Raw genomic sequence first — 24,291 nt, 5'->3', positions numbered from 1 at the left:
CTATCTTGCAACTGTCACCTGGGTGAGAAATTTCCTCTATAAATACGCAGTTTCTGTTTCAGGTATGGTTGGCTGTGATATCCACTCCCCTCCACCCCCCCGGCACCCCACCCAAGCCTCCATCTTTGAGCTGGAGGTCAGAGCTAGTATTCAAATCCTTAGCCGCAATGCCAGCAGCCCTCATAAGAACCAATGAAGTCAAGCTCATTCTTTTTTCCTTGATATCATAGCCGCTGTCCCTACGTTTGCCGGAGAGTTTGCTTGTCCTTCCATGCTGTTCTTTCCGTTGTTCCCCTGTTTCTTTTTGAGATCAAGTTCCAGATGGCTCAGCAGTGCTTCCACAATGAATATTTTGACAGTCTGCTGCATGCTTGCAAACCTTGTCACCTTCGATGTCCTGATACCCCTCCTGTAATGTGTCAGCGTTACTGTAATACAAGTAAGTAAGACAGCTTCCACAGCCGCTCCTCAGTGGGAAGTATTCTCTCCATATTGACTGTTGATTTATCACAGAATAAATGGTATGGGGAAGATGGTGAGGTTTTTTTTTTTTTTCCCTAATTCAAAACCAGAAAGGAAACGATGATTTAAATGCCTTCTGAAGAGAAGTAATTATTCAGAACTGAATTCAATTTTATTCAGCACTGATAGTGACATGGATTCTCACCAGCTCATCTAATTATGTGGTATTTAGAATGTAAAATTCATTGTTGGTGAAATTGGGGTGGTAGTGCATGCCTCTAATCCCAACACTGGGGAAGATGCGGCCAGGAGGATTGCCACAAGTTTGAGGTCAGCTTGGCCTATATAGTGAATTCTAGGCCACCTTGGGCTAGACTAGGATCCCGTCTCAAAAAATAAATAACAAAAGAGGTTGGAGAATGTGGCTCAGCTGATACAGTGCCAGACTAGCATACATAAGGCCCTGGGTACCATCCCTAGCATTGTATAAACTGGGGTTGGTGGCATGCACTTGCAATCCCAGTACTTGAGAGGGGGTGGAGTTAGGAGGATTGGAGTGCAAGGTCATCCTTGGCTACACAGTAAGTTACAGGCCAGCCTGGGCAGATTTTGTCTCAATAAAAAAAATAGATGCTCATGAATATGTTTTAGGGGAACTGAATGCCAGCTAATTCCCACCTGCCTATCTCTGTGTAATTCTTTTAATAAAGGAATGACCAGTTTTGCGAAAGGAACAAATACCATTCTCTGGACCTGCCTGGGCCTGACCTTGGTGGCTTCCTTGGCACTTTTCGTGCTCATGTTCTTGTTAAGGAAGATGAGCTCTGAAGTACTGAAGAACAAATTTCAAAGCCCAGGTCAGTTTGGTGGTGAGTCTCTGAGCTCTATTTTTGTGGTGGCTCTTCAGAGTTTCATTTCCTTTTCTTTTTTTAACTTTGAAAACTTTGTGTTTGGTTGCAGTAATTTCAAGTGTGTTAGTGCATAGTTACTCGAAATTCTGAGCTAGGTGTAGTAGTGGACATCTGTCATCCTGGCTCTTGGGAGGTGGAGGCTGGAGGATCAAGGAGTTCAAGGTCATCCTTTGATGATAGCCTGGGCTACGTGAGACCCTACTTAAAAAAAGAAGAGAATTCTGATGTTGACACATTTTTATTTAATTATAAAATTTTTATCATTTTTATTTTATGTGTATGAGTGTATTGCCTGCATGTATGTGAGTGCACCCATGTCGTGCAATGCTGCAGAGGTCAGAAGAGGGCTTTGGATTCCCCTGGAACTGGAGTTAAGGATGGTTCATAGCCGCCATGTGGGTGCTGGGAATCGAACCCAGGTCCTCTGTAAGAGCAGTCAGTGCTCTTAACCACTGAGCCATCTCTCTAGCCCCTAAAAAATTTTTATTTTATGTGTGCGTTTTGCCTGCATGTAAGTGCACCCATGTCCTGCAATGCTTGTAGAGGCCAGAAGGGGGCGTCAGCTCTCCTGGAACTGGAGTTACAGCTGGTTGTTAGCTGCCATGTAGGTTCTGGGAACCAAACCCAGGTCCTCTACAAGAGCAGCCAGTGCTCTTGCCTGCTGAACCATCTCTCCAGCTCCTGTAGATTGCCTTTCAATGTCGGTCTTACCCCAATTTCTTACCCTGGTAATGAGTTGCTGTATTTCAGCTTTCTTTGAAAGCATCTTTGACCGAAGTTAACACTCTGATTAAATGTCCTGCTATCAGAAACTGCTAGCCAGGCCTGGACTCTTAGGTTAAGCATCTTTGGCAAGATCCTTGGTCATGTTTTTAATACAGTTATAAGTGTCTGCCTGGGTGAACATTTTACTGCCCAAAGTGTTAGGAATGAATAGCCAGTTGCTCTTGGATTCTCTAACCATCTCAAGAATAATTATGAAGCAATAGACAGCCAGTCTGAGTGAAGTAAATGTTCTACTTGAGGACCTCTTAGGCTAAAAATATTCCACAGCACCTTTCCCTGTGATCTGATTCTCAGACACACATAGCAGCCTGTGTCCTGCAATTATTTTTAATTAAAAAATTGTTTTTGGTGTATGTGCATGTGTGGTGCATGAACGTGAGTGTATGGGTGCAAGAGCCCTTGTGCACACACACAGAGACTAGAGCAGCATGTTGGGTGTCTTCCTCCTCTGCATGTATGTGCATCCCATGTGTGCCTGGTGCCCACAGAGACCAGAAGAGGACATCAGACTAGGTACCAAATCCAAGTATTCTTTTTTTATTTTTTTCAGTCTTTTTGAGACATGGTTTCCCTGTAGCCCTAGCTGGCCTGGAACTCACTATGTATACCAGGCTGGCCTTGAACTCACAGAGCTCTGCCTGCCTCTGCCTCCCTAGTGCTGGGATTAAAGGTGTGCACCACTAGGCCCAGAAGGGGATTCATTTTAAAAAGATTCATCTGGGTGTGTGGGCCTCACCTGTAACATTAGCACTCTGGAGGTTGAGGCAGGAGGATCACCAAGAATTGGAGGCCAGGAGCTGGAGAGATGGCTCAGTGGTTAAGAGCACTGGCTTGTCTTGCAGAGGATGTAGATTTGGTTCCCAGCACCCACATGGTGGCTAACAAAAGAACATATTTCCAGTTCCAGGGGATCCAATGCCTTTTTCTGGCCTCTGAAAGCATTGCATGACATGGGTATACTTACATACATGCAGACGAAACGCTCATATACATAATATTTGAAAAAAAAAAGAATTGGAAGCCAGCCTGTGCTACAGTAAGTTCTCAGCCAACCTGGGCTACAGAATGAGACTCTTCCTTGAAAAATCAAAATTCACATGCTGATAATGCTCCATAAGGACTGGGTGTGGTAGTATATGCCTTGAATCCCAGCGCTAGGAAGGCAGAAACAGGTGGATCTCTGTGAATTTGAGTCTCGCCAGGGCTACATAGCGAGACCCTGTATCCAAAAACCAACCAAACAAACAAACAAAAAAATGCTCCATAAGAAATCTCTTGGGGGCGCTGGAGAGATGGCTCAGCGGTTAAGAGCACTGAGTGCTCTTGCAGAGGACCGGGGTTCGATTCCCAGCACCCACATGGCAGCTATGAACCATCCTTAACTCCAGTTCCAATCTAAAGCCGTCTTCTGACCTCCGCGGCACTGCACGACACAGGTGCACTCACATACATGTAGGCAATACACTCATACACATAATATAATAAAATAAAATATTTTTTAAAAAAGAAGCCGGGTGTGGTGGCACATGCCTTTAATCCCAGCACTTGGGAGGCAGAGGCAGGTGGATCTCTGTCAGGTCAAGGGCAGCCTGGTCTACATAGTGAGTTCCAGGACAGCTAGGACTACAGGGAGATCCTGTTTCAAAAAAAAAAAAAAAGAAAAAAAAAAAAAATCTCTTGGGGCGGGAGAGAAGGCTCAGCGGTTAAGAACATTGGTTGTTCTTGCAGAAGACCCAGGTTCGAATCCCAGCACCCTCATGGCAGCTAACAACTGTCTGTAACTCCAGTCCCAGGGGATCTGACAGCCTCTTCTGACCTCTGAGGACATTGCACAACATGGGTGCACTTACTTACATGCAGGCAATACATATATACACATAAAATTTTAAAAAATGATTTGAAAAAAAAAAAGAAAAGAAATCGCTTTAGGGAAGGTGAGATGGCTCCATGGCTAAAGGCACTTGCTGTCACCCCTGGCTATCTGAGTTTGATCCCTAGTACCTACCTGGTGGAAGGAAAGAACTGATTCCCACAAGTTATCTTCTGACTTCCACATGTGTGCTGTGACATGAGTACCCCTTCCACAATAGGTAAATGTAATAATATAAATAAATGAATATCTTCCTGTTCTATTTCCGTCTTGTACCCAGGACTGAACTCAAGGCCTTGCTCACGCAAGCTTCACACTTGCACTCTACTCTTCCTGCTCAGCCTCCTGTGTAGCTGGGATGACAGGTGGGGGCCAGCATGCTCAGCTTTTGCTTCTGTATTTTAAAATGTCACTCATAGGCTGATTTTGGTATGCTGTGACATATGGTCATTTTTGTCACTTTTCATGTGTAAGATGAGGTCAAGCTTTGATGTGTGCAAGAGCCAAATGGGCAATAAATACATGTATGGAGCCAGTTCATGGCTCCAGCAGCAGAGGCACCCATCACCTGCCTGAAGGTGACAGCTACTAGTTTTGACTTCAGTCCACTGTTTCTATGTCTCTTCTGTTGTCCCATTTTGTTGTCTTTTAAGATTTCATATGTGAAATCTCTTGACTTTTAAATCTGATCAACATAAAACAAGATTTCAAAACTCTGTATATTCCCAAACCAATTATGTCTTAGAGCTTGGTGTGGCCTGGAGCCTTAACTTGTAACTCTCAGGGTAGGATGCATGCCTCCATCCTGCCCTGCTTTGCTTCCTGCTGGGCACTGCTAAGCCTGCCATACAATCCTTCTGGGATATTCAGGTCAATGTCTGTTTCAGTATCATCAGGACTAGTTCTGCTGGACATGGCCAACACTGATCTGGACAAGAACAAGACCGACAATGAAAGGATTCTCCCGAGAAGCCTGGGGTACACAGTGGAAGAATGCACTTGTGACGACTGTGCCAAGAGCAACCCAAAGATTGATTCTGACCATTTATTTCCTCTCCCAGCCATGGAGGAAGGCTCAACCATTCTTGTCACCACAAAAACGAGTGACTATTCCAAGAGCATGCCAGTTGCTTCTGAAAGTGTCACAGGGATAGAGAAACCAATTCATTCTAGATAATTAAGCTTTTGACTAGCATATGGATGGCTGTTTATCAGCTGCAGTTATAGCTTTTTCTTCTTTAATTCTGAAAACTCTTTACATTAGATGTGTTTCTTATCTGATTTTTGGGAGCTTAACTGTAGAAGGGTCCTTGGTTTTATCATTAAATTTTTGATTTCCTGAAAAAAAAAGCACTGCATCTGTAGGTCCACAGTGTCATATTTCTATTGGGTAGACACCCACAGACTTACAGAAATGCATTTCAGGACAGACTGGATTCTTCCTGAGAGCCAAAGATACTCATGTGTCTTTTGTAAACAGAAGCCAGGATAAGTCAATGTGCAATGCACAGGCTTGTGGGCACCCCGCTTAAGGAGATACCAGGCATTAGCATGGTCATACAAATATACATGTCATTGCTAAGTGTGGCAAAGGGGATCTTGGTACTATTTTCAGTGCAAATGTGGGAGTGTGTGGTAATAATCATAACAACATTTATGAAGCATTAATGGTGCCAGGGACTGTTCAAGGTCATTTCATACACACACACACACACACACACACACACACACAAACACACACACAAGCTATGTGTTATTATCCATCTTATGGAGTCAGGACTGAGCACTTGCCTAACATGCTCAAAGCCCTGGGTTCAACCTCCAGCATTAATATGGGAGGTTAGTGAGGTAAACTGAGTCAGAGCAAGGTAATACAGCCAGTGTGTGGCTGTATTAATTTGTTTGTGGTAGTATAGTAGGATACTTGAGGCTGGGTAATGTATAAAGAACATAAGGTTATCTCTTTTTTGGTCTGTTTTCTTCTTGATAGGCTGGCCTGGAACTCTTGATCTGCCTGCCCTCAGCCTCTGGAACTAGAGGATTACAAGTGTGCACCACCTGAAATACCATTCCTGGCTTTCCTCAGTTCTGGAGGCTGGAAAGCTCAAGATCAAGGTGCTAGTGTCTGGGGAGAGTTTTCTCACTATGTCCCCACAGGTGGAAGGTAGGTGAGGAGGCAAGCTGAACCCATATGACCCTCTTCTACAGGAGCTTAAGATCACCCATAAAGGTGAGCCTCTGTAGCTCAAGCAGCTTTTTCTTTTCAGCATTGGGAATCAAATCCAGGGCCTCCCACATGCTAGGCAAGCACTCTTCCACTGAGCTGTAGCCTCCAGGTCTGTATTATTTTTAAATTCTTGATACAGAGTTTCTCTAAGCTACCCATGCTGGATGCCTCCCTTTCAGCCTCACAGCCAGCAGGGGGAAAATACTCTATCGGCTTGACTTTTTGGGCCCCCGCTCCATCTTTAAAATGGAGCAATAACTTGACTTCATAGTTGCTGTGAATGTAACACATATTCTTACTCATCTATTTTTCCACCTCTCTTGTCAACCCCAGCCCTAGGCACTATTGTCTATTGCCTGGACAACTGCAGTGGCTTCCTAACAAGCTGTCCTTTACTCCCTAGTGATAAGTGATGTCTTTTTTTTTTCTTCGATTTAAAATAAAAAAAAATATTATTTTTATGTGTATGCGTGTATTGCCTGCATGTAGGTAAGTGCACCCATGTCATGCAATGCCCTCAGAAGACAGAAGAGGCTGTTGGATTCCCTGGAACTGGAGTTATGGACAGTTGTTAGCTGCCATGTGGGTGCTGGGATTCGAACCTGGGTCTTCTGCAAGAATAGTCAGTGTTCTTAACCACTGAGCCATCTCTCTAGCCCCAGATTTAAAAAATTTTTAATCATGTGTATATATGTATGTGTATCAGTACTAGAGCCCATGGAGGCCAGAGATGTTGGATCCCCTGGAGCTGGAATTACAGGTGGTTATTAGCCTGATGTAGGTGCTGGGAATTGAACTCAGGTCCTTTGGAAGAGCAGTACATACTCTTGGTGGTTGAGTCACCTCTCCAGCCCCATGATGTCTTTTTCTTTTTTGAGGTAACATCTCACTATGTAGCTCAGGCTGTTCCTGGGATGAAAGGTGTTCCCCATCGAGCCAGGCTTACAGGTGATGTTTCTCCCAGAATCACCCTTGTGCTCCCACCAACCTTTCCATGCACGGACTCTGCACCTGCTCCTGGAATATGGGTCCTGGGCATACTTTTATGTAGCCGAGGATCACCTTGAACGCACTCCAGCCTCTTCCCCAGTGCTGGGATGACAGCCGTGTGCACTGCACTAGGCTCACAGTACTTTTATCCTGCATCCCTGTCGAGACCGCAGACTGGACCCCGGTCTCCTTCGTGCCGCGGGGACCGGGAAACGTTCATCCTGCTGAGCACTGGGTCTTCTCCCCGCCACCCCGGCGCCCAAGCCGCGGGGGTATTTTGGTTCCGGGTCGGAAGGCGGGCCCTGGGCGGGGCCGAGCTTCCGGGGCGGGGCTGGAGGGCGGGGCGTGCGCTCTCTGGGCCTGTGTGAAGCTCGTCTGCTGCAGACGCGGCGGCAGCGGCGGTGGCGGCGGCTGCAAGGCAGGCGGCGGCCCCGGGAGCAGCATCATGAACGGTGAGTGGCGGCCCCGCCGCTGTTGGCCGCCCGGTGGCGCCGCTGCAGCCGCACGCTCGGGGCCCCGCGCCCTGCACATCCCCGCGGGTACTCTCGCAGCTCGGGGTCCCGGGCCACTCTCCGCTCGATCCTGGCCCCGGTTCCCCTGTACGGCTCTCACTCCCCCCGGGTGGGCACTCCTGCCTCCTCGACCCATCCGTGACAGCCGGGTCCTGGAGCCCGCTCCCCAGTCCCTCGCAGGCCGCCGACCCCTGGCTGGGTTCCCAGACCCCGGGTTCGGACACCTCTAGTGTCTCAGCCCCTCTTCGCTCACTGACCCTCCAGAGACCAGCTCGGCTCTGGGCCCTGCTCTACAGTCATTCTCGCGCCCAGAGCCCCGTCCCTCTTTCCCTAGAGGCAGAGAGCATCTCTCTAAGACCCTCGGTTTGCTGATCCGGAGCCCCTGACCACAGCAAACCAGAGCAGTAGCTCCGGGTCCCTAGAGGTCTCAATGTTGCAGCCGCTTTGTCTTCCGGTCCCTCGGATTCCCTGCACCCGCGTCCCCCGGTGCTGGCCCGTGAGCCTCGCAGCTTCCCTCTCGGGTCCGTGACTTGGACATTTGGGCTTTTGGTTCTTGCTCCAGCCCCTTCCATTTCTTCCCTTAGCTGCTCGTTTGAGGTCTCTGTTGTGTCCTGCTTGCCCGGTGCTGCGCCTGTGTGGGGATGTCGCCTAGCCCAAGCCAGTCCCATCAGCGAGGAGGTGGAGCGGGAGGGGAGGCTGCTAGCGAAAGGGAGGTGGGTGTGGACCGCTTGTGCTCGGTTGTCCTGAAGTTTAGTCCCTTGGGTCTGAGTCCGCGTCTCCATCCTCGCCTTCTTCTGAAGAGTTCTGCTGGTGTTTTGGTGCTAAGTCATTCCTGGGTGTTGCATGTGGAGATGGGAGTGACTCAGGAAAGCCTCTTGGCTATTGACTCTCTTCCTGGCACCCTGGGATCTGAATTCCCTTAGGAGCCCCAATCTTTGTTAAAGAATTATTGGCAGCTTATTTCTTTTTTTTTTTTTTTTTTTTTTTTTTTTTTTTTCCTGCCACTATGCAGTTTCTCTCTGACAGTCCCCACCTCCAGCCCTTTGGCTCTAGCCTCGCATCCAGGCGTTTCAGGAAATGGAGAGGGTGCCAGGGAAAGGGGGGTTCTTTTCATTCCTAGCTTTTAAGTTATTGCTATGGGTCTTTTAAAAAAAATTTATTTATTATTTTATGTGTATTGCCTGCGTGTATGTGAGTGCACCCGTGTTGTGCAATGCCGCGGAGGTCAGAAAAGGGCGTCGGATTCCCTGGAACTGGAGTTAAGGACGGTTCGTAGCCACCATGTGGGTGCTGGGAATCGAACCCAGGTCCTCTGCAAGAGCAGTCAGTGCTCTTAACCACTGAGCCATCTCTCCAGCCCCATTTCTATGGCTCTTTAAAATAATAAATTAGATACTTTTTGTTCTTGCTATTCAAGAGCAAGGTTTGTGAAATTGGTGAGCTTCTGAGGGGAGAGTGCAGGGGTTTTCCTGGAGATAGTGCACTCACTGCTACCAGAGCTAATGGTTGGGTCTGATTGAGGGTTCTGGTCCTTGAACATTAATAATACCACAGCAAAGATGCGAGCTGGCACCCACCAGAAGGTAATGTAGCTTGGTATAAGTGCAGCTCCTTGAGCCTGACATCCTGGGTTCAAATCCTTCCTCTGCCACTTAAAGCTGTATAATTTAAAATTTATTTATTCAGTGTGTGTATGGTGTATGTATGTGTATGCACATGTATGTGTGTGTGTGCTCATGCATGTGCAGGTGTGCTCACCTGTGCATGTGTGTGTGGGCACCACAAGCCTACTTTATATCTTCCTCTATTCTGTACCTTATTTGTTGAGAAAGTGTTTGTCCCTGACACTAGAGCTCCCCAGTTCAGCTAGACTGGCCAGTGAGCCTCCGGTCCCAGCACCCCCCATCCCCCCCAGTGCTGGAGTTAAAGCATACACTGCCATGCCAGGCTTTTACCATGGGTGCTGGGGATCATAAGCCCGCTTCTGCACAGCAAACACTTTACTCACCTTGCCACCTCAACAGGCCTTAAAGCTGTGTAATTTAGAATAAGTTATTTTGGAATTCCCAGCAAATAAGGATACACAATAGAGTCTGTCTCCTAGACTCGTAATGACTTAACATTGCTCAGGGTTCATGGTTACTGTTCCTATCAAGGTGAAGTTGGGACAGGGTTGCCTGTTGGCCCAGTCTGGGCCGAGGGTTAGAACTAGGCATTTTGAAATCCTCTGTGGTACTGGGGATGAATCCAGGACTTCATACATGCTCAACGTGTGTCTTCTCATGGAGGACATCCTCAGCCCTGACCTTTTTCTTTTAATGTGACCAAAGAGTCTGCTGTAGTCCAGATTTCTGGACTAGAAATTCTCTCTTTTCTCTTCATGGAGGAGGAGATGAAATTGAGAAACCAAAGGCAGCCAGTTTATCTTTAAGGAGACACTTAGGATCCAAAACTCAGGGAATTGGGCTTTTGCTGCCTGATGACCTGAGTTTGATGCTGGGGACACAGATGGTGGCAGGAGAGAACTGAGTCTGGCTAGTTGTCCTCTGATCTCCATAGAAACGCTGTGGCATGCATGTGCACACACAAAATAAATAAATAAAAATGTAATAAAAATTTTAAGAAATCAGGAAAAATTTAAAATTAAAACTTTAAAAAATTATTAGGTCTAAAGCCCAAAATTTTAATACAAAAGGAGACTAAATGGCTTTTTAGGAACGAGCATTAGAAATAAAAACCTTCTTTTTGAAATATTGTCATTGACTCAGAAGAAGTGATCTGCTGAGGATAGAAAGAAATGGTCCATGGGTCTTTTCCAATGCTGAGCATCAACCCCAGGCCTTATCCTGTTGTATGCTCTGTACTGCAGAGCCTTGGGGTATTTTTAAATGTTTCTTGAAGACTATGATGAGAGTGAGCTCTCCACCCATGGGATTGATAATTGCTGCCTGATAAAGTTAATGGCAGAGGAAATTTTCCTTTCTTCCTTCTCAAGTAGAAATTTTCACACAAGGTATAGTGGTGACTCATACCTGTACTCCCAGCACTCAGGAGGATCACTGCAAGCTTGAAGATAGCCTGGGGTACAGAGCAAGTTCCAGGCTAGCCAGGCTTAAATAGTATAGCCCTGTCTTCAAACAACACCCGCCTCCAAAAAAAGACCCCAGAAAATTTCAAGCATCACAAATGTGAGAAGAATTGTAAAATGAGCTTAGGCACTCTCAGAAGGCTTTGATAGTTACGTACGCAACTACTTCATCTCCCATTTCAGAATGAAGCAAATGCCAAGCACCGTGCCATTTCATCTGAAGATATTTTATACGTATCTCTAATATGTATGTTTTCAAAAGTATCTCATTTCCATGATCACATATATAAGAAATTAATAATTCCTTAATAGCATTAACTCTTCAGTCGGTGTTCAAATTTACACATTTGCCTTATAATTTTATTTTATGCTGTAATTTCACAACTCAGATCTAAGTTTTATATAGTGCAAGTTGCTTGTCTTTTTTATTTTTATTTTTATTTTTTTGAGACAGGGTCTCCTTGCAGTCCCAGCTGGCCTGGAACTCCCTATTAGACCAGTCTGGCCTCAAACTCACAGAGATCTGCCTGCCTCTACCTCCCGAGTGCTGGGATTAAAGGCTTGTGCCACCATACAAAGCAATGGCTTGTCTTTTAAATAGTTTAGATCTTTTGGAAAGAGATTTAAAAGGTTTGTTTATTTTAGTGTAGTCACAGAATTGTGCAAAAGTTTCATTACCCCAGAAAGAAAGTCTGAGCTTATTGAGCTTATTCTCATTCCTCTTCCCCTCAGCCTCTCACAGCTAAACTGTTCTCTCTCTCTCTCTCTCTCTCTCTCTCTCTCTCTCTTTCTTTATTTCTTTTTGAAGGCAGACAGGGTCTCATGTAGGGCAGGTCTAAAACTTGCTATGTAGTCCTGGATGGCCTTGAACTCCTGACCCTCCTTACCTCTGCCTCCCAAGAACTGGGATGACAAGTGTGCATCCCCACTCCTGGCACTCGGGATTTTCCAACTGTGCGTGTTTGCATAAATGAAATCACACAATCCTGGAAACCCCTGTTTTTGTTTTTTGTTTAATGTTCTCAGGGTTCAGCCATGCCATAGCTGGTATCTGTAGTTCCTTCCTTTTTTGTGTCCAGGTGATATTCTGTTGAGTGGATTCAATTCCTCTTGTTATCCACTCGTCAGTGGATGGACTTTGGGGTTGTTTCCACTTGGCTGTTAAACATGACACTGCTATGGAAGTTCACATACAAGCTTTTGTGTGGGTCTGTGTTTTCATTTCTCTTGGTTAGTATAGTGAAGGGTGGCCTTGCTGGGTTGTGTGGGAACTCTGTTTAACCAGTGAGGAACCACATTTGATTGTTTTCCATCCCCACCAGCCCTGTGAAGGATTCTGGTTTCTTCATGTCCTCTCCAACAGTCTTTGATAACTGACATTCTAGTGGGCGCGAAGTGGCATCTCTTTGTGGTTTTGATTTGCATTTCCTAATGACTAGTAATTCTGAGCATGGCTTCTGTGTTCACTGACCAGTTGCATATCCTCTTTGAAGAAATGTCTGTTTAGATCAACTGTCCACTAAAAAAAAGATTTAAATTTAGAGAGAGAGAGAGAGAGAGAGAGAGAGTGAGAGAGAGAGAGAGAGAGACCTACCAGAGACATTGGATTCCCTAGGAGCTGGAGTTACAGGCAGTTGTGAACCACCATGAGATATGGATGCTGGGAACTGAACTCAGGTCCCCTGCAAGAGCAGCCGTACACCTTCTTAACCACTGAGCTATGTCTTCATGGAGCTTTTTGTCTCTTTTTAGGGTTGAGCTGCCAAATCCTATCTAATTTCCAGATACATTGTATTTACAAAATTTCTTTCCCATTCTGTGACTTGTCTTCTTATATTGAGACAAGTTTTCATATAGGACAGGCTGACCTTGAACTCCTAATCCTCCTGCCTCCACCTTTTAAATGCTGGGATTACAGGTGTGAGTCTCTTTGTATGTTATCCTTTGAAGCACGATGTCTTTGTGTGGGGGTGTACATATTCATATTTGTGTGTATGCAGGTGTGTTTGTATGTGTGTTTGGAGGCTAGAGGTCAGCCTTACTTGTCTTTCTCAGTCATTCTCCACTTTCTTTTAAAGATTTATTTAATTCTATGTATATGAGTATTTGTTTACATGTATATATGTCTACTATGTGAATCCCTGGTACCCTCAGAGGCCAAGGGAGGGCGTCAGATCCATTGGAACTGGAGTTACAGACAGTTGTGAACTACCATGTGGATGCTGGGAACAGAATCTGGGTCCTCTGTAAGTGCAGCAAATGCAGCCAGCCATCTTCCAGCTCCTTCACTTTGTTTTTTGATACAGGGTCTCTTACTTAACCTGGTGCTCTCCAGTTAGACTAGATGGGCTAGCAAGCAAGCTGTAGGGATCTGCCTGTTTCTGCCTCCTCAGCACTGGGATTGCAAGCATGTGCCATTACTCTTGGCTTTGTTTTAAAAAGTATTTTGTTAATTATTTTTATTTTATGTGTATGTGTGTTTTTGCCTGCATATATGTAAGTGTACCTTGTGTTGTACAGAGCCCGCAGAGGTCAGAAGAGGGTGTTGGATCCCCTGGAACTGGAGTTACGGATGGTTGTTAGCTGCCATGTGGGTGCTGGGAATCGAACCTGGGTCCTCTGCAAGAACAGCCAGTGCTCTTAACTGCTGAGCCATCTCTCCAGCCCTGTGGCTTTATTTTTTAAAGTGGGTTTTGGAGATCATATTCAGGTCCTCATGCTTGCATGGCAAGCCCTTTACTTACTGAGTCATCTCCCTAACCCCACAATGTCTTTAAAAACATGAAAAAATTTGTGTGTGTGTGTGTGTGTGTGTGTGTGTAGGTTGGAGGACAACTTTGTGGAGTTGGTTCCCTCTCTCCACCTTTATGTGTGTTCTGGAGGTCAAACTCAGGTCTCTAGACTTTTTATAAGACAGCTTCAGACTATGTAACCCAGGCTGGCCTCAAACTCAAGGTCTTCCTACCTTGGGATCCTCCAGCCTCAGCCTCTTTAGAGTTGATAAACAAAATGTCAGGAAGAAAGATACTGGTGCACCTACCTATATGGGTGCCTGAGTTAGAGAGGTAGTGGTCACAATGTATTTGTGTTCCTGGAGAATTCTGTTGGTAGGAGTCCTCCCTTTCCAGCTTCTGGAAACTAAGGAATTCTGATTTCCAGATAAGGTGTTTGCTCTTACTGGAAAAGTAGAACTCAGGCCTAGGAAGTCATTGTTGTTGTCAAGCACTGTCTTTCAGACTGCACTTGAAGGTCCTTGGTACCCCTTCCCATCAGTAATTACTCTCTCAGGAATCCTGAAGCTAGAAAGATGCTGAAATCCTGTTTTAAGGGTGGGGAAGCCAGGCCCTCAGAGGTCAACTAATTTGTGGAACAGATAAGCTCACTGAGTCTGAGATAGAGTGTGGGGCCAGCTTCACGCCTCAGGTGTGTGTGCATTTTGGCAGTTTTTTCTCATTTTTCTGGAAGGTTGAACAGCACAGTTTTCTTCGTGGCAGTGACTGGGCTCTCTCCAGCAGTGCTCTTGGAATAAGGCAGCAGCTGAAATGGTGAATGGGAAGAGTATTTGTGGTTTTCCTTCAAGGCAGAAATGCTGTTAATACCGTTTCCCCCCTCATGAAGCCATGGGGTTGGTGCATTATGTAAGAGTGTCAGCAAACATTGTAATGCTCCCTGTGGTAGTTGCGGACTCAGGACTTGTGATAACCCCTGCTGCTGTGTGACTAGACTCTGAGTGCCCAACAGAGAGTTGGATTCTTAGCACTCCTTTTTTTTTTTTTTGTCTTTTTGAGACAGGGTCTCACTGTAGTCCCAGCTGACCTGAACTCACTATGTAGACCAGGCTGGCCTTGAACTCACAACGATCCACCTGCCTCTGCCTCCCAGAGTGCTGGGATTAAAGGCGTGCACCACCACACCCAGTAAAGATTCTTAACACTCTTAAAATTTGGAATTAAAGAGCCAGCGAGATGACTCAGCAGGTGAAGGCACTTGCTACCAAGCCTGGTGACCTGAGTTCAAACCCTGATACCCACATTGTAGGAGAAGACACCTGTCTCCTACAAGCCATCCTCTGACCTCTGTGAGCATGCCGTGGCATATATCCATATACACCCACACACAGAGATAAAAGAAACAAATGTAAATAAAAAAAATTGGGACTAAAGCTGTGCGTGGTGGTGCTCACCTTTAATTCCAACACTTGGGAGGCAGAGGCAGGTGTTTGAGTCCAGCCTGGTCTACATAGTGAGTTCTAGGCCAGCCAGGGCTACACAGTGAGACCCTATCTTTAAAAAAATCACAGAGGGAATGTAATTAAGTGAAAAGTATCTAAAAAGGATCCTAAAGGGGAAGATAAAGATAGAGGTCGGGGGGTGGGACTAGGAATGTGACTCAGTGTGTAGTGTGCTTCCTAGCCTGCAGGAGGCCCCGAGTTCCATCCCTAGTGCTGTATAAACCAGGTATGGAGTGTGCTTAGACGGGGAGGCAGGACAATCAGAAGTTCAAGGTCATCCACCACTACATAATTCAAAGCCTGCCTGGGATAAATGAGACACAAAAAGAAAAGAACAGAAAAAGAAAAAGACTGAGAAACTTTGATGCCAGCTCAGGTCATTTTATTATTGTCATAGAAATTTGCACTTTGCTTTCACCTCTAACATTTCCAGATAAAACCTTACCACATTGCTCCATGGACTGCATATTGGTTCCTATTGTGGCTGGCATAGTCCATCATTATTCCATTATTTAGTATGTAGCACATGTGCCCAGAGACTGGCATGTAGTCTGTCCTGGTAAATGTCTATGTGGAGGAAGCACCCAGGGGGCCAGCTGCTGTGATTTTGGATGGGCATCAGAAGGACCTCGCTGGGTCAGGGGGATGACATCTGAGCAGAGACCTTAATGAGACAGACTGCCCGAATGGCTGAGAACTGCCTTTTAGTGAGGTGGAGAGGCTATGAGGGAGCAGGTATGGGTGAGAGGTGGGGCAGTTTGAAGTCAAAAGAAAGAAAACCCCACTTATGATGCTCTAGGACTGATTGGCAAATGCTTTCTCTGAAGGTCCAGGTAGTATTTTTTGCCTCAATGTCCATCAGCCTCTCTCCCAAGTCCTTATCCTTGCTATTTCAGTATGAGCAGCTGCAGACATTGAAAGGATGCAGCTGCGGTCCAATAAAACTTTATTTATTTGGTGTTTTTGAGACAGGGTCTGCCTGTAGCCCCAGCTATCCTGGAACTCTCTTTGTAGACTAGGTTGGCATCAGACTCACAGAGATCCACCTGCCTCGGCCTCCCAAGTGCTGGGATTAAAGGCATGTGCCACCACATCTGGCTAAAACTTTATTTTAAAAAAGACAGGCAGCAACAAAATTTGGCTTGAAGGCTGTAGTTTACTGATCCCTCTTCTAGGGTGCTGCAGTGGAAATGTCTGTGTTCACTGTGCTGTGGGCGGAGCTTTAGAACACCGAGGACCTAACCCCCTGTTGGAGAACTTGGGCGGACCTAACACCCCCCTACCCGGCACGGCATGCTGTTGCTTTTCTCTGACTCTGAATTCATCAGAAAGTGGAAATGAAAGCAGGGATGAGTGCGGTGACTTAGAACTTAGAAGGTGGAGGGACTGCGTGCGAGGCGGCTGTTCACTGCCCATTCCCTCCCTTCCTGTACAGTTTAGTTTTGAAGGTATCCAAAGGTAATTTGCTGTTTTTGGCGTTTGGTGTTTGGTATGTGTTACATGCGATCACGATGCTTTTTCAGATCTTCCTATGGCTTTGTGCTCCCGTCAGCCGCACCTGACCACATTTGCTGTACCGAGGAATGCCAAATGGAATTTTTCTTTGTTAATTTAATAGTTTAATTTTTTATTGCATCTATTCTTTGTGTGTGTGTGTGGTATATATATATATATATATACCATGACACATATATATGGAGGTCAGGATAACTTTCAGGAGTTCTCTCCTACTGTGTGTGGTGTGTGGTCTGGGGATTGAACTCAGGTGATCAGGCTTGGTGACAAGTTGCCTTTACCTACTGAGTCATCTTTTTGGCTCCAGTTTGTTTTTGTTTGTTTGAAGCAGGTTGGCCTTCAACTCAGTGTGTAGCCAAGGTTGGCCTTGAATGGTCTTTCTGCCTCCACCTTCCAAGTGATGGGATTACATACATGTACCACCACGTCTAACTTAATTTAATAGTTATATAATAGTATCATGTATTTGTTATTAGGAAGTGTATAATTTGCCTTTCTGTAATCATGAAAGAAGATGCATTTTTCTTTTCAAAATATTTGCACATTGCCATTTTAGTCTCCTCCCCCGCAGCAAGAATTGGCAAGCTCAGTCAGCTACTGATTTTGTAAATAAAGTTTTATTGGCATATAGCCACTTTATTCATTTGCTGTTGTCTATGCCTGCTTTCCTGCTACAACAGCAGAATTAAGGAACTGTGACAGAGATCCGATGTGGCCCACGTGTGCCTGCCACCTGCAAGGCTCTGCACGTGGGGTCTTGAGGATGGAAACACAATTATGGTGGGGCCAGTCTGCGTTCTGCTGGAGAATTCACAAAAAGTTTTGAATCAGAGGGCAGCTGGGAAGTATGGACACAGACACTCTTGTTTTTACTTTACAGCTCCTCCCTTCCTGCCATACTTCTCTGAAGGCAGTGGTCAGTTAACTGCAGCCTGAAGCCTGCTCATGAGCACTGTCTGCGGCTGCTGGCACACTGCAGCGGCATGCTGCAGGACTGCAAAAGCAACCTTAGGGCTTGCAAAACCAGAAAGAACAACTGTCTACCCTTTTTTAACTTTGATTTTTAAAAATTTATTTAATTTTATGTATATGAGTATTTTGCTTGTATATATTGTAAGTGCACCCATGTGTGCAATGCCTGTGGAGGCCAGAAGAGGGCGTCAGAGCTCCTGGAAGTGGAGTTAAGGACAGTTGTTAGCCACTGTGTTCTGGATGCTGGGAACCAAACCTGGGTTTTCTGGAAGAGCAGCCAGTGTTCTTAACAGTTGGGCTGTCTCTCTAGCCTTACTGTCTCTTTGGGAAAAGGTTTTCTGGGTGGTGAAATGGCTCAGCAGGTAAAGGTGCTTGCACACCTCAGGGACCTGCATTTGATCCCAGATCTCATGGTGGAAGGAAAGAACTGACTCTTGAGAGTTAGTCTCTGACCTCTACATATGCTGTGGCTTGTGTGCTGACACGCACATGTGCAAACACAGACACTACATGATAATAATAAATTAGAAAAAGGCTTGTTTACCCCTATTCTCATTGTACTATAGTGCAGATTTGTCTGTGAGAGACCAATTATCAGAACAACCAACCCAGCACAGGCGCTCAGGCAGGGCCTGCTGGAAATACTGTGCTATCCCAGCTTTGCAGGGCATGTAGAATGAACTACACAGAATCATTGAGTGTCCTGTGCCACCAGCAAGCCACTTACCATGTGCCCATCTGCGCTTCCAGATGCTCTGGCCACTGTGGACATAATTCAGTGCAGGGTGAAGGAGATCAGGGCCCAAGGGCCAGGCAGAGGTAGGATGTGCACTCAGCATGGGTGGCCGTCACAGTGCTGGGAGGGAGAGACATGCTTGCAGCTGGAGGCATGTGGAAGCAAGGCGTGGTTTTGTTAGATTTGGAAATAACATTGCAATATACTTGCATGCTGTTGACATTGTGTAGATGAGAAGGAATAATTGACAGTATTCTTGAGCAAGTGAGAGGAAACAGACTTCAGAGCAGAGGTGGAAGTCCCTGGAGCCTTACTTATATCATCTGTGAAATGGGTGATCAATCCACTACCCTCTCTCCCTCCCTCCCTCCCTCATTTTACTATGCCCAGGCTGGCCTTAATCTCGTCATCTTTCTGCCTCAGCCTCCCAAATTCTGAGATTACAGATGTGCACCACTGCACCAGACATTGGGGTGAGCAAACTTTAAATCTGACTCTCAATGTGTTTTTTTTGACATTTTGGGCTGCACAAGTTTTGGTGGTAGGGACTGTCCTGGGCACTTCCAGGACCTTTAGTAGCATCCCTGGCCTCTACCTACTATAGGCCAATAACACCTTCCCTTTCTCTCTCTCTCTCTCTCTCTCTCTCTCTCTCTCTCTCTCTCTCTGTTTCTTGAGACAAGGTCTTGCTCTGTAGCTCTGGCTGCCTTGGGACTCAAAATGTGTAGCTCAGGCTGACCTCAAACTTGTGAGAATCTTTCCTTTTTCTGCTTCCTGCATTCTCATGATTATAGGTTTGCGGCACTGTGCGCAGCTTCTATAATTTGTAATAACAAAAAAATGTCTCCGGGGCTTGGAATCCAGCCCCTGCACTAGACTGCTGGCTTAGCACATAGGAGGCTCTGATTTCCCAGTACTGCATAAATCAGTGTGTTGGCTCACAGGTTTGTATCCCAGCACTTCATAGGGGGATCGGTTGTTCAAGATCATTCTTAGCCTTAGCCACTACTAGGTCACCTGGGCTACATGATTCTGCCTCAAAAAGAAAAAGTCTCTGGGCCCTGCTAGTTGTCCCCTGGGAGGTGAAATCACCCTGGTTGATGTTACCTTTGCCCAGTCCTGGGTAGAATCCCTCAACAACTTCTTCAACTCTTGCTTGAATGCTTTCCTGCGAGGACCAAGCTGCCCAGATGCTACCCAGATGTTAGAGACTCCAGCATCAGAAAGATACTCCCTTCCCGGTAACTAGAAATGTGCAAGAGAGGTAGAGCTTTCCTACTATGTGAGTCACAAGGACTTGAGTGCTCACTTTCTTTGGGGGCAATCCTCCTGTTCCTTTGCCTTGGCATGTTTTCTTGGCCAATATCTACCTGGTGGCAGTCCTTATCATTAAAAAAAAAAGTCCTGGCTGGCCTGAAACTTGCTGTGTAGACCAGATTGGCCTGGAACTTACAGAGATCTGCCTGCCATTGTCTTCCTGGTACTAAAATTAGAGGCCATGCATCACCAGGCCTGGCTAAAGTATTTTATTGACCCCATATTCCTGTAAGAGAGTTAGCCATTGTTTTAAATTGAGCAGTCTAGGCCCATATACAGTGTTGTGTGACCATAGCCTCTGTCCTGTTCTAAAACATTTTCATCACTCAGAGGAAACCCAGCATCTGAAGAGCAGCTGTTGCTTCCCTTAAGCCCCTGCCGCACCCCTCCTCCCACCCTCACCACCATCTATCCGCTCTGTCTCTGGGTTTATCTGTCTGGTCCTTCCCCATTTTGGGAACAAAACCCAAGCTCTCACTTTTTCATTACCACTGACAATTGGCAGTATGATATTGTGTTTGAACCCAGTTTTAGTGTGGAGACTCCAAGCAGAAGGTCAGAGGTTTGTGATAAGAATTAATGTTGGACCCTTGGGACGCTAAGCACTGAATTAAATATCAGCTCTTAAGGATTCTAAACATTATGGACAGCGACAGGTAATGGTGTTGTTTGAGCTGGGCTGTCACATGTACATGTGACTTCTGAGTTCCACACTTGGAGGCTGACAGTGTTTCTCGGGTGTGTGGAGCCCTGGATGCATTCTCTGGCTGCTGGGGATGGAATCCAGGGCCTTTTATGTTCTAGACCCTACCACCGAGCTGTGTCCCCAGACCTTCATTTTGGTGGGGATCTAATAAGACATAAAGAAATTTGTTACAGCTCAGTGGCTGCTGGTGTTGACTGAGGCTGTCTCTGGAGATGGCAGGAGGGTAATGGAGAAATGGCCCCATGTTTGCAGTGTGCTGCAGGTGTGTTGCAGGAGGGTAATGGAGAAATGGCCCCATGTTTGCAGTGTGCTGGAGTTGTGTTGCAGGTGTGCTGCCGGTGTGTTGCAGGTGCGGATGGTGAACAGGATTTAGCAGCTGCAGTGCTTGGTTGCAGGCCTCTTCCTTCCTGAGCCTCAGTTCTCTGTTGAGTGGAGCCCCTTTGCCTTTGTCAAGGATTATATAGGGTCATTTGCTGACTTAGCCCACAGCTGGGGCTCAGGAGGTGGGTATTGGCTTCATATTCTGCCTGTGGGGTTGCTGTCAGAAGCTGGAGGGTTTGTCTGGGCCCAATTTGGGGGCGGGGTGGTACTGTGTTCTCTGCTTTGTCACTGGAGAAGATGAGAAAGAACATTGTGTCTCTGCCTCCTTGTCTGTACAGAGTCCCTCAGTCCCTCCCTCAGGACTGAGGGTTAGGGGAGTGTCCAGAGAAGGGAAGTGCTCTCCCTGTCACATGGCCAGCAAGTGGCCTGGCCAGGATGAGGACTTAAGCCTTGTGACTTCCAGCTCAGTGTTCCACTACTTTCAGCCAGTGGCCTCTCTGGGCACCTCCTGCTGTTGATAAGTGGCCTTAAAGCAACCCATGCATCTTACATTCTAGGAGATTCTCTCTCCATGTTCAGGCCTAAGATGGCCACAGGTGCCCTGCTGAGGTCAAGTTGTCTCATTGGGGTTCATGCCTGTGAAGATCACTCAGCCAGCATGGGAACCTGTGGGCCAGGACCTGAACAGCCCCGGGGTGTGTTTTCCCAAGACATGGGCTTTCTCTGCCTCATAGATGGAAAAGACTTTCAAAGCAAGGCATGCTAGAGGAGGCTGCTGGTGTCCCATCTAGAATAAGCAACTCTAGGATCATAGGCATAGTGCATGTTGGAAGGGGAAAGGGGTAAATTTCTTGCTATCCAAGTGTAGATCAGAAGCCAGCAACGTCATCACCTGGGAACCTTTGAGAAAAGCATAATTTCTGGTCCTGCCTTCTACTTTCTGAATCAGCACTTGCCTTCTAACTGGATCACCGGGAGATCCAGGTGCATGTTATAGTGAGAAGCACTGCATTAAATTTGGGGCTGGGAGAATGCTCAGTTTGTAAAATGCTGACTGACTAAGCATGAGGACTTGAGTTTGGATCCTTAGCACCCATGTTAAAAAGCCAGGTATGATGGCTGATAGGTAAAAAGTAGCTGTATGATGAATAGGGTTGATCAAGAGAAAGCACTAGGACACAGATAAAACTCCATAGGAATAGAGTTTATTAGCAAAGGAACACATGGGACGGATTCCCTGCCGGGCAGGGAAAATGTCTGCCCTGGTTGTGAGCTGGGGTCTTTTTAAAGGGGGAGGCTTCTGCTTCCTGCAGAAGGCAGGAAGATGTATTATTTTTTTTTAAAGTTGGGGTTTGGCAGTGGGAGAGCAGGACTGTTAAAGCCTGTCCTCTTTAGAGATCAAAGGGGAAGCCTGCTGTGTTGGCCAAACAGTGGAGAAAAGTCTGCTTCTCTTGATTTCAAAGATCAGGGTGCTTATCAGCTCCATTACCTTTTCTCAGGAGCTTGGGAAGTCCTTGAGACCCTGTTGGTGAGGAGGTGGGGCTATCAGAACCTTAATGGCATGCAGTCATAATTGAAGCACTAGGAAGGCAGAGGCACATGGATCCCTGGGGCACACTGGCTAGCCTAACTTAATTCAGAGAGCCCCAGGTTCAGTGAGATAGCCTGTCTCAAAAGAACAAGGTGAATGGCTCCTGGGGAACAACACCTGAGGTTGACCATTGGCCTCTACAAGCACATGTGCGGTGTTAGTAGTGACTGGCATGTAGCATACTTGTCCAGCTTGTACGTGGCTCTGGACTCCATCTCCAGCAACAGACACACACACACACTATTAGAGAGATGATGGAGATTTTTTTCTTGTATATTTTTTTCTGATTTGTTTTTGTAGTATTTTTCTCACATAAATTTCTGTTATAATTGTTATGGAAAAATCAGAGACCAACAGCCAAAGTTAGGTGAGGAGAGGGAATTTAATTGAATTTCACAGTAGTGGGATTGACCTACTGATCATTCGATAAAAAGAGTTAGCCCCCCACTCAAGTTTTTGGGGGCCTTTATACACACATGTGAGGAAATGCTAGCAAAAGACAAAAGAGCACATACAAGTGATAATTAACTAAACTGGTACATGTGATAAGTAAGTAAGTTCTTTACAGGTTTAGGATTGCAAATCACAGGAATGTAAAAGCCTTGGGAAACAAAGACTTCTATCCTGGGTCACCACAGGGTACTGGGAGAAGACTATTCACCTCCCCCATCTCTATCTCTTGTCTCAAATTTTCCTGCTCCAAAGTTCTTTTTTTTTCTCTTTTCATTCTTTCTTTCTTTTTTTTTTTTCATTCTTTAGGTCGGTTCATATTATTTATTCACATCAATTCACCTCTGTGTTTAAACTTTTCTTTAAATGTCCTAATTTCTTATACCTTATTTATTCAATAATTCTTGCTTATAGATATTTTCTGATAATTTTCCTTGCTTTACATATGCTTATTCCAAGAAAGGATTTGATACAATTGGGTTTTACAAAATAGAAAAATATTGATATATCAAGGCTAAAAGAACAGAAATGGAAAATAGGGAAAAGAAATCGAAGGGAATAAAGCTCTGATGTAACAAAAGATTCTCACTCTAATGTATCAAAGTGTACTCTAAGGAGTACATGTTCTATTGCATGTTTGCCATAGATGGATGGATGGATGGATGGATGAATAGATGGTAGATGGATCAAGAAGACAGGTACTTTCAACGATATAAATCCACAATGGCATCCATTAAGATTTTTTTTCCCACATGATAAAAATCACACATTTTTTTTTCAATTAAATAAGGCTTTAAAAAAAATAACTTACTGAGAATTTCATACATGCATATAAAGTGTTTTGATCAAATCCATGCCCTTTCCCTCCCCTCCAACTCCTCCCATAAATTCCTTCCTCCTGTTCTTATCACACCCCCCTCTGAAGAGGTAATCCTAAAATCTTTTTTAAATTAAATATTTTATTATTTTTATGTGTATGAGTATGTTGCCTGCATGTATATGAGTGTACCCATATCGTGCAATGCCATGGAAGTCAGAAGAGGGCTTTGGATTCCCCTGAACTGGAGGAGTTAAGGACAGTTGTTAGCCACCATGTAGGTGCTGGGAATCGAACCAGGGTCCTCTGCAAGGGCAGTCAGTGCTCTTAACCGCTGAGCCATCTCTCCAGCCCAACCCTAAAATCTTTTAAGGATTAGATACAAGCTCCCAAATACTTTAGACATTTTTGGCCTTTGGAACAGAGTATGTTGCAAGAGGCCCATGGACATTGTGAGTTTTAACCAAGAAACTGGCTACTTTTCTTTGTGGTCTTTTTATTCTAACTGCCTAGCCAATTCCTACCTTCTATTCTTATCATACCATTCTCTGAAGAGATTACCCAAATTGCCAATAGGGAATTGGGACTTAGACTGCTCTGGCTTCTTCCATGCTGAGCAGGGATACAGGGTGAGGCAATTGGGGTACCCCTACAGTGGGTCTGTATTAAAGACTCCCAAATTGCATAACTCTTATCTGTAGAGGGAAAAGGAAGTCCTTGACTAGTGACTAGGAGATGTGAAGGAGAAGTAAAGGCAAGAGTAATTAGCATTACAAGTTCTAGACAGGG

At 45.6% G+C, this 24,291-nt stretch overlaps 2 protein-coding genes across 3 annotated transcripts in view; both read left to right on the top strand.

The window, feature by feature from the left end:
- The first annotated feature begins 238 nt into the window (after positions 1-238).
- On the top strand, positions 239-5,236 carry Tnfrsf17 (TNF receptor superfamily member 17). The gene is made up of 3 exons (XM_017797338.1): positions 239-439; positions 1,173-1,319; positions 4,917-5,236. The coding sequence occupies exons 1-3, from the start codon at positions 322-324 to the stop codon at positions 5,204-5,206; spliced, it is 555 nt and encodes a 184-aa protein (XP_017652827.1). The 5' UTR covers positions 239-321; the 3' UTR covers positions 5,207-5,236.
- Positions 5,237-7,590: 2,354 nt separating this feature from the next.
- Positions 7,591-24,291, top strand: part of Snx29 (sorting nexin 29) — a 524,875-nt gene continuing 508,174 nt past the window's right edge. The window contains exon 1 of one of the 2 annotated variants that reach the window (XM_008829910.3): positions 7,591-7,698. In XM_008829910.3, the coding sequence (XP_008828132.1) occupies positions 7,692-7,698 (7 nt within the window). In that variant the 5' untranslated portion in view covers positions 7,591-7,691. The remainder of the gene's footprint in view (positions 7,699-24,291) is intronic. The other variant, XM_029562003.1, reaches the window with a different exon arrangement.

Source organism: Nannospalax galili, unplaced genomic scaffold (genome assembly GCF_000622305.1).
Source record: "Nannospalax galili isolate Female #2095 unplaced genomic scaffold, S.galili_v1.0 scaffold32, whole genome shotgun sequence".
In the NCBI taxonomy this organism is placed as follows: Eukaryota; Metazoa; Chordata; class Mammalia; order Rodentia; family Spalacidae; genus Nannospalax; species Nannospalax galili.
Note: the sequence above shows the minus strand (reverse complement) of the source record. Positions and strands in the feature narration are given on the sequence as shown.

Coding starts and splice junctions, on each gene's coding strand:
- Tnfrsf17 (XM_017797338.1), top strand. CDS start 322: ATGGCTCAGCAGTGCTTCCACAATGAATATTTTGACAGTCTGCTGCAT. Junction 440..1,172: donor TCAGCGTTACTGTAATACAA/GTAAGTAAGACA, acceptor CTTTTAATAAAG/GAATGACCAGTTTTGCGAAA. Junction 1,320..4,916: donor GAACAAATTTCAAAGCCCAG/GTCAGTTTGGTG, acceptor TGTCTGTTTCAG/TATCATCAGGACTAGTTCTG.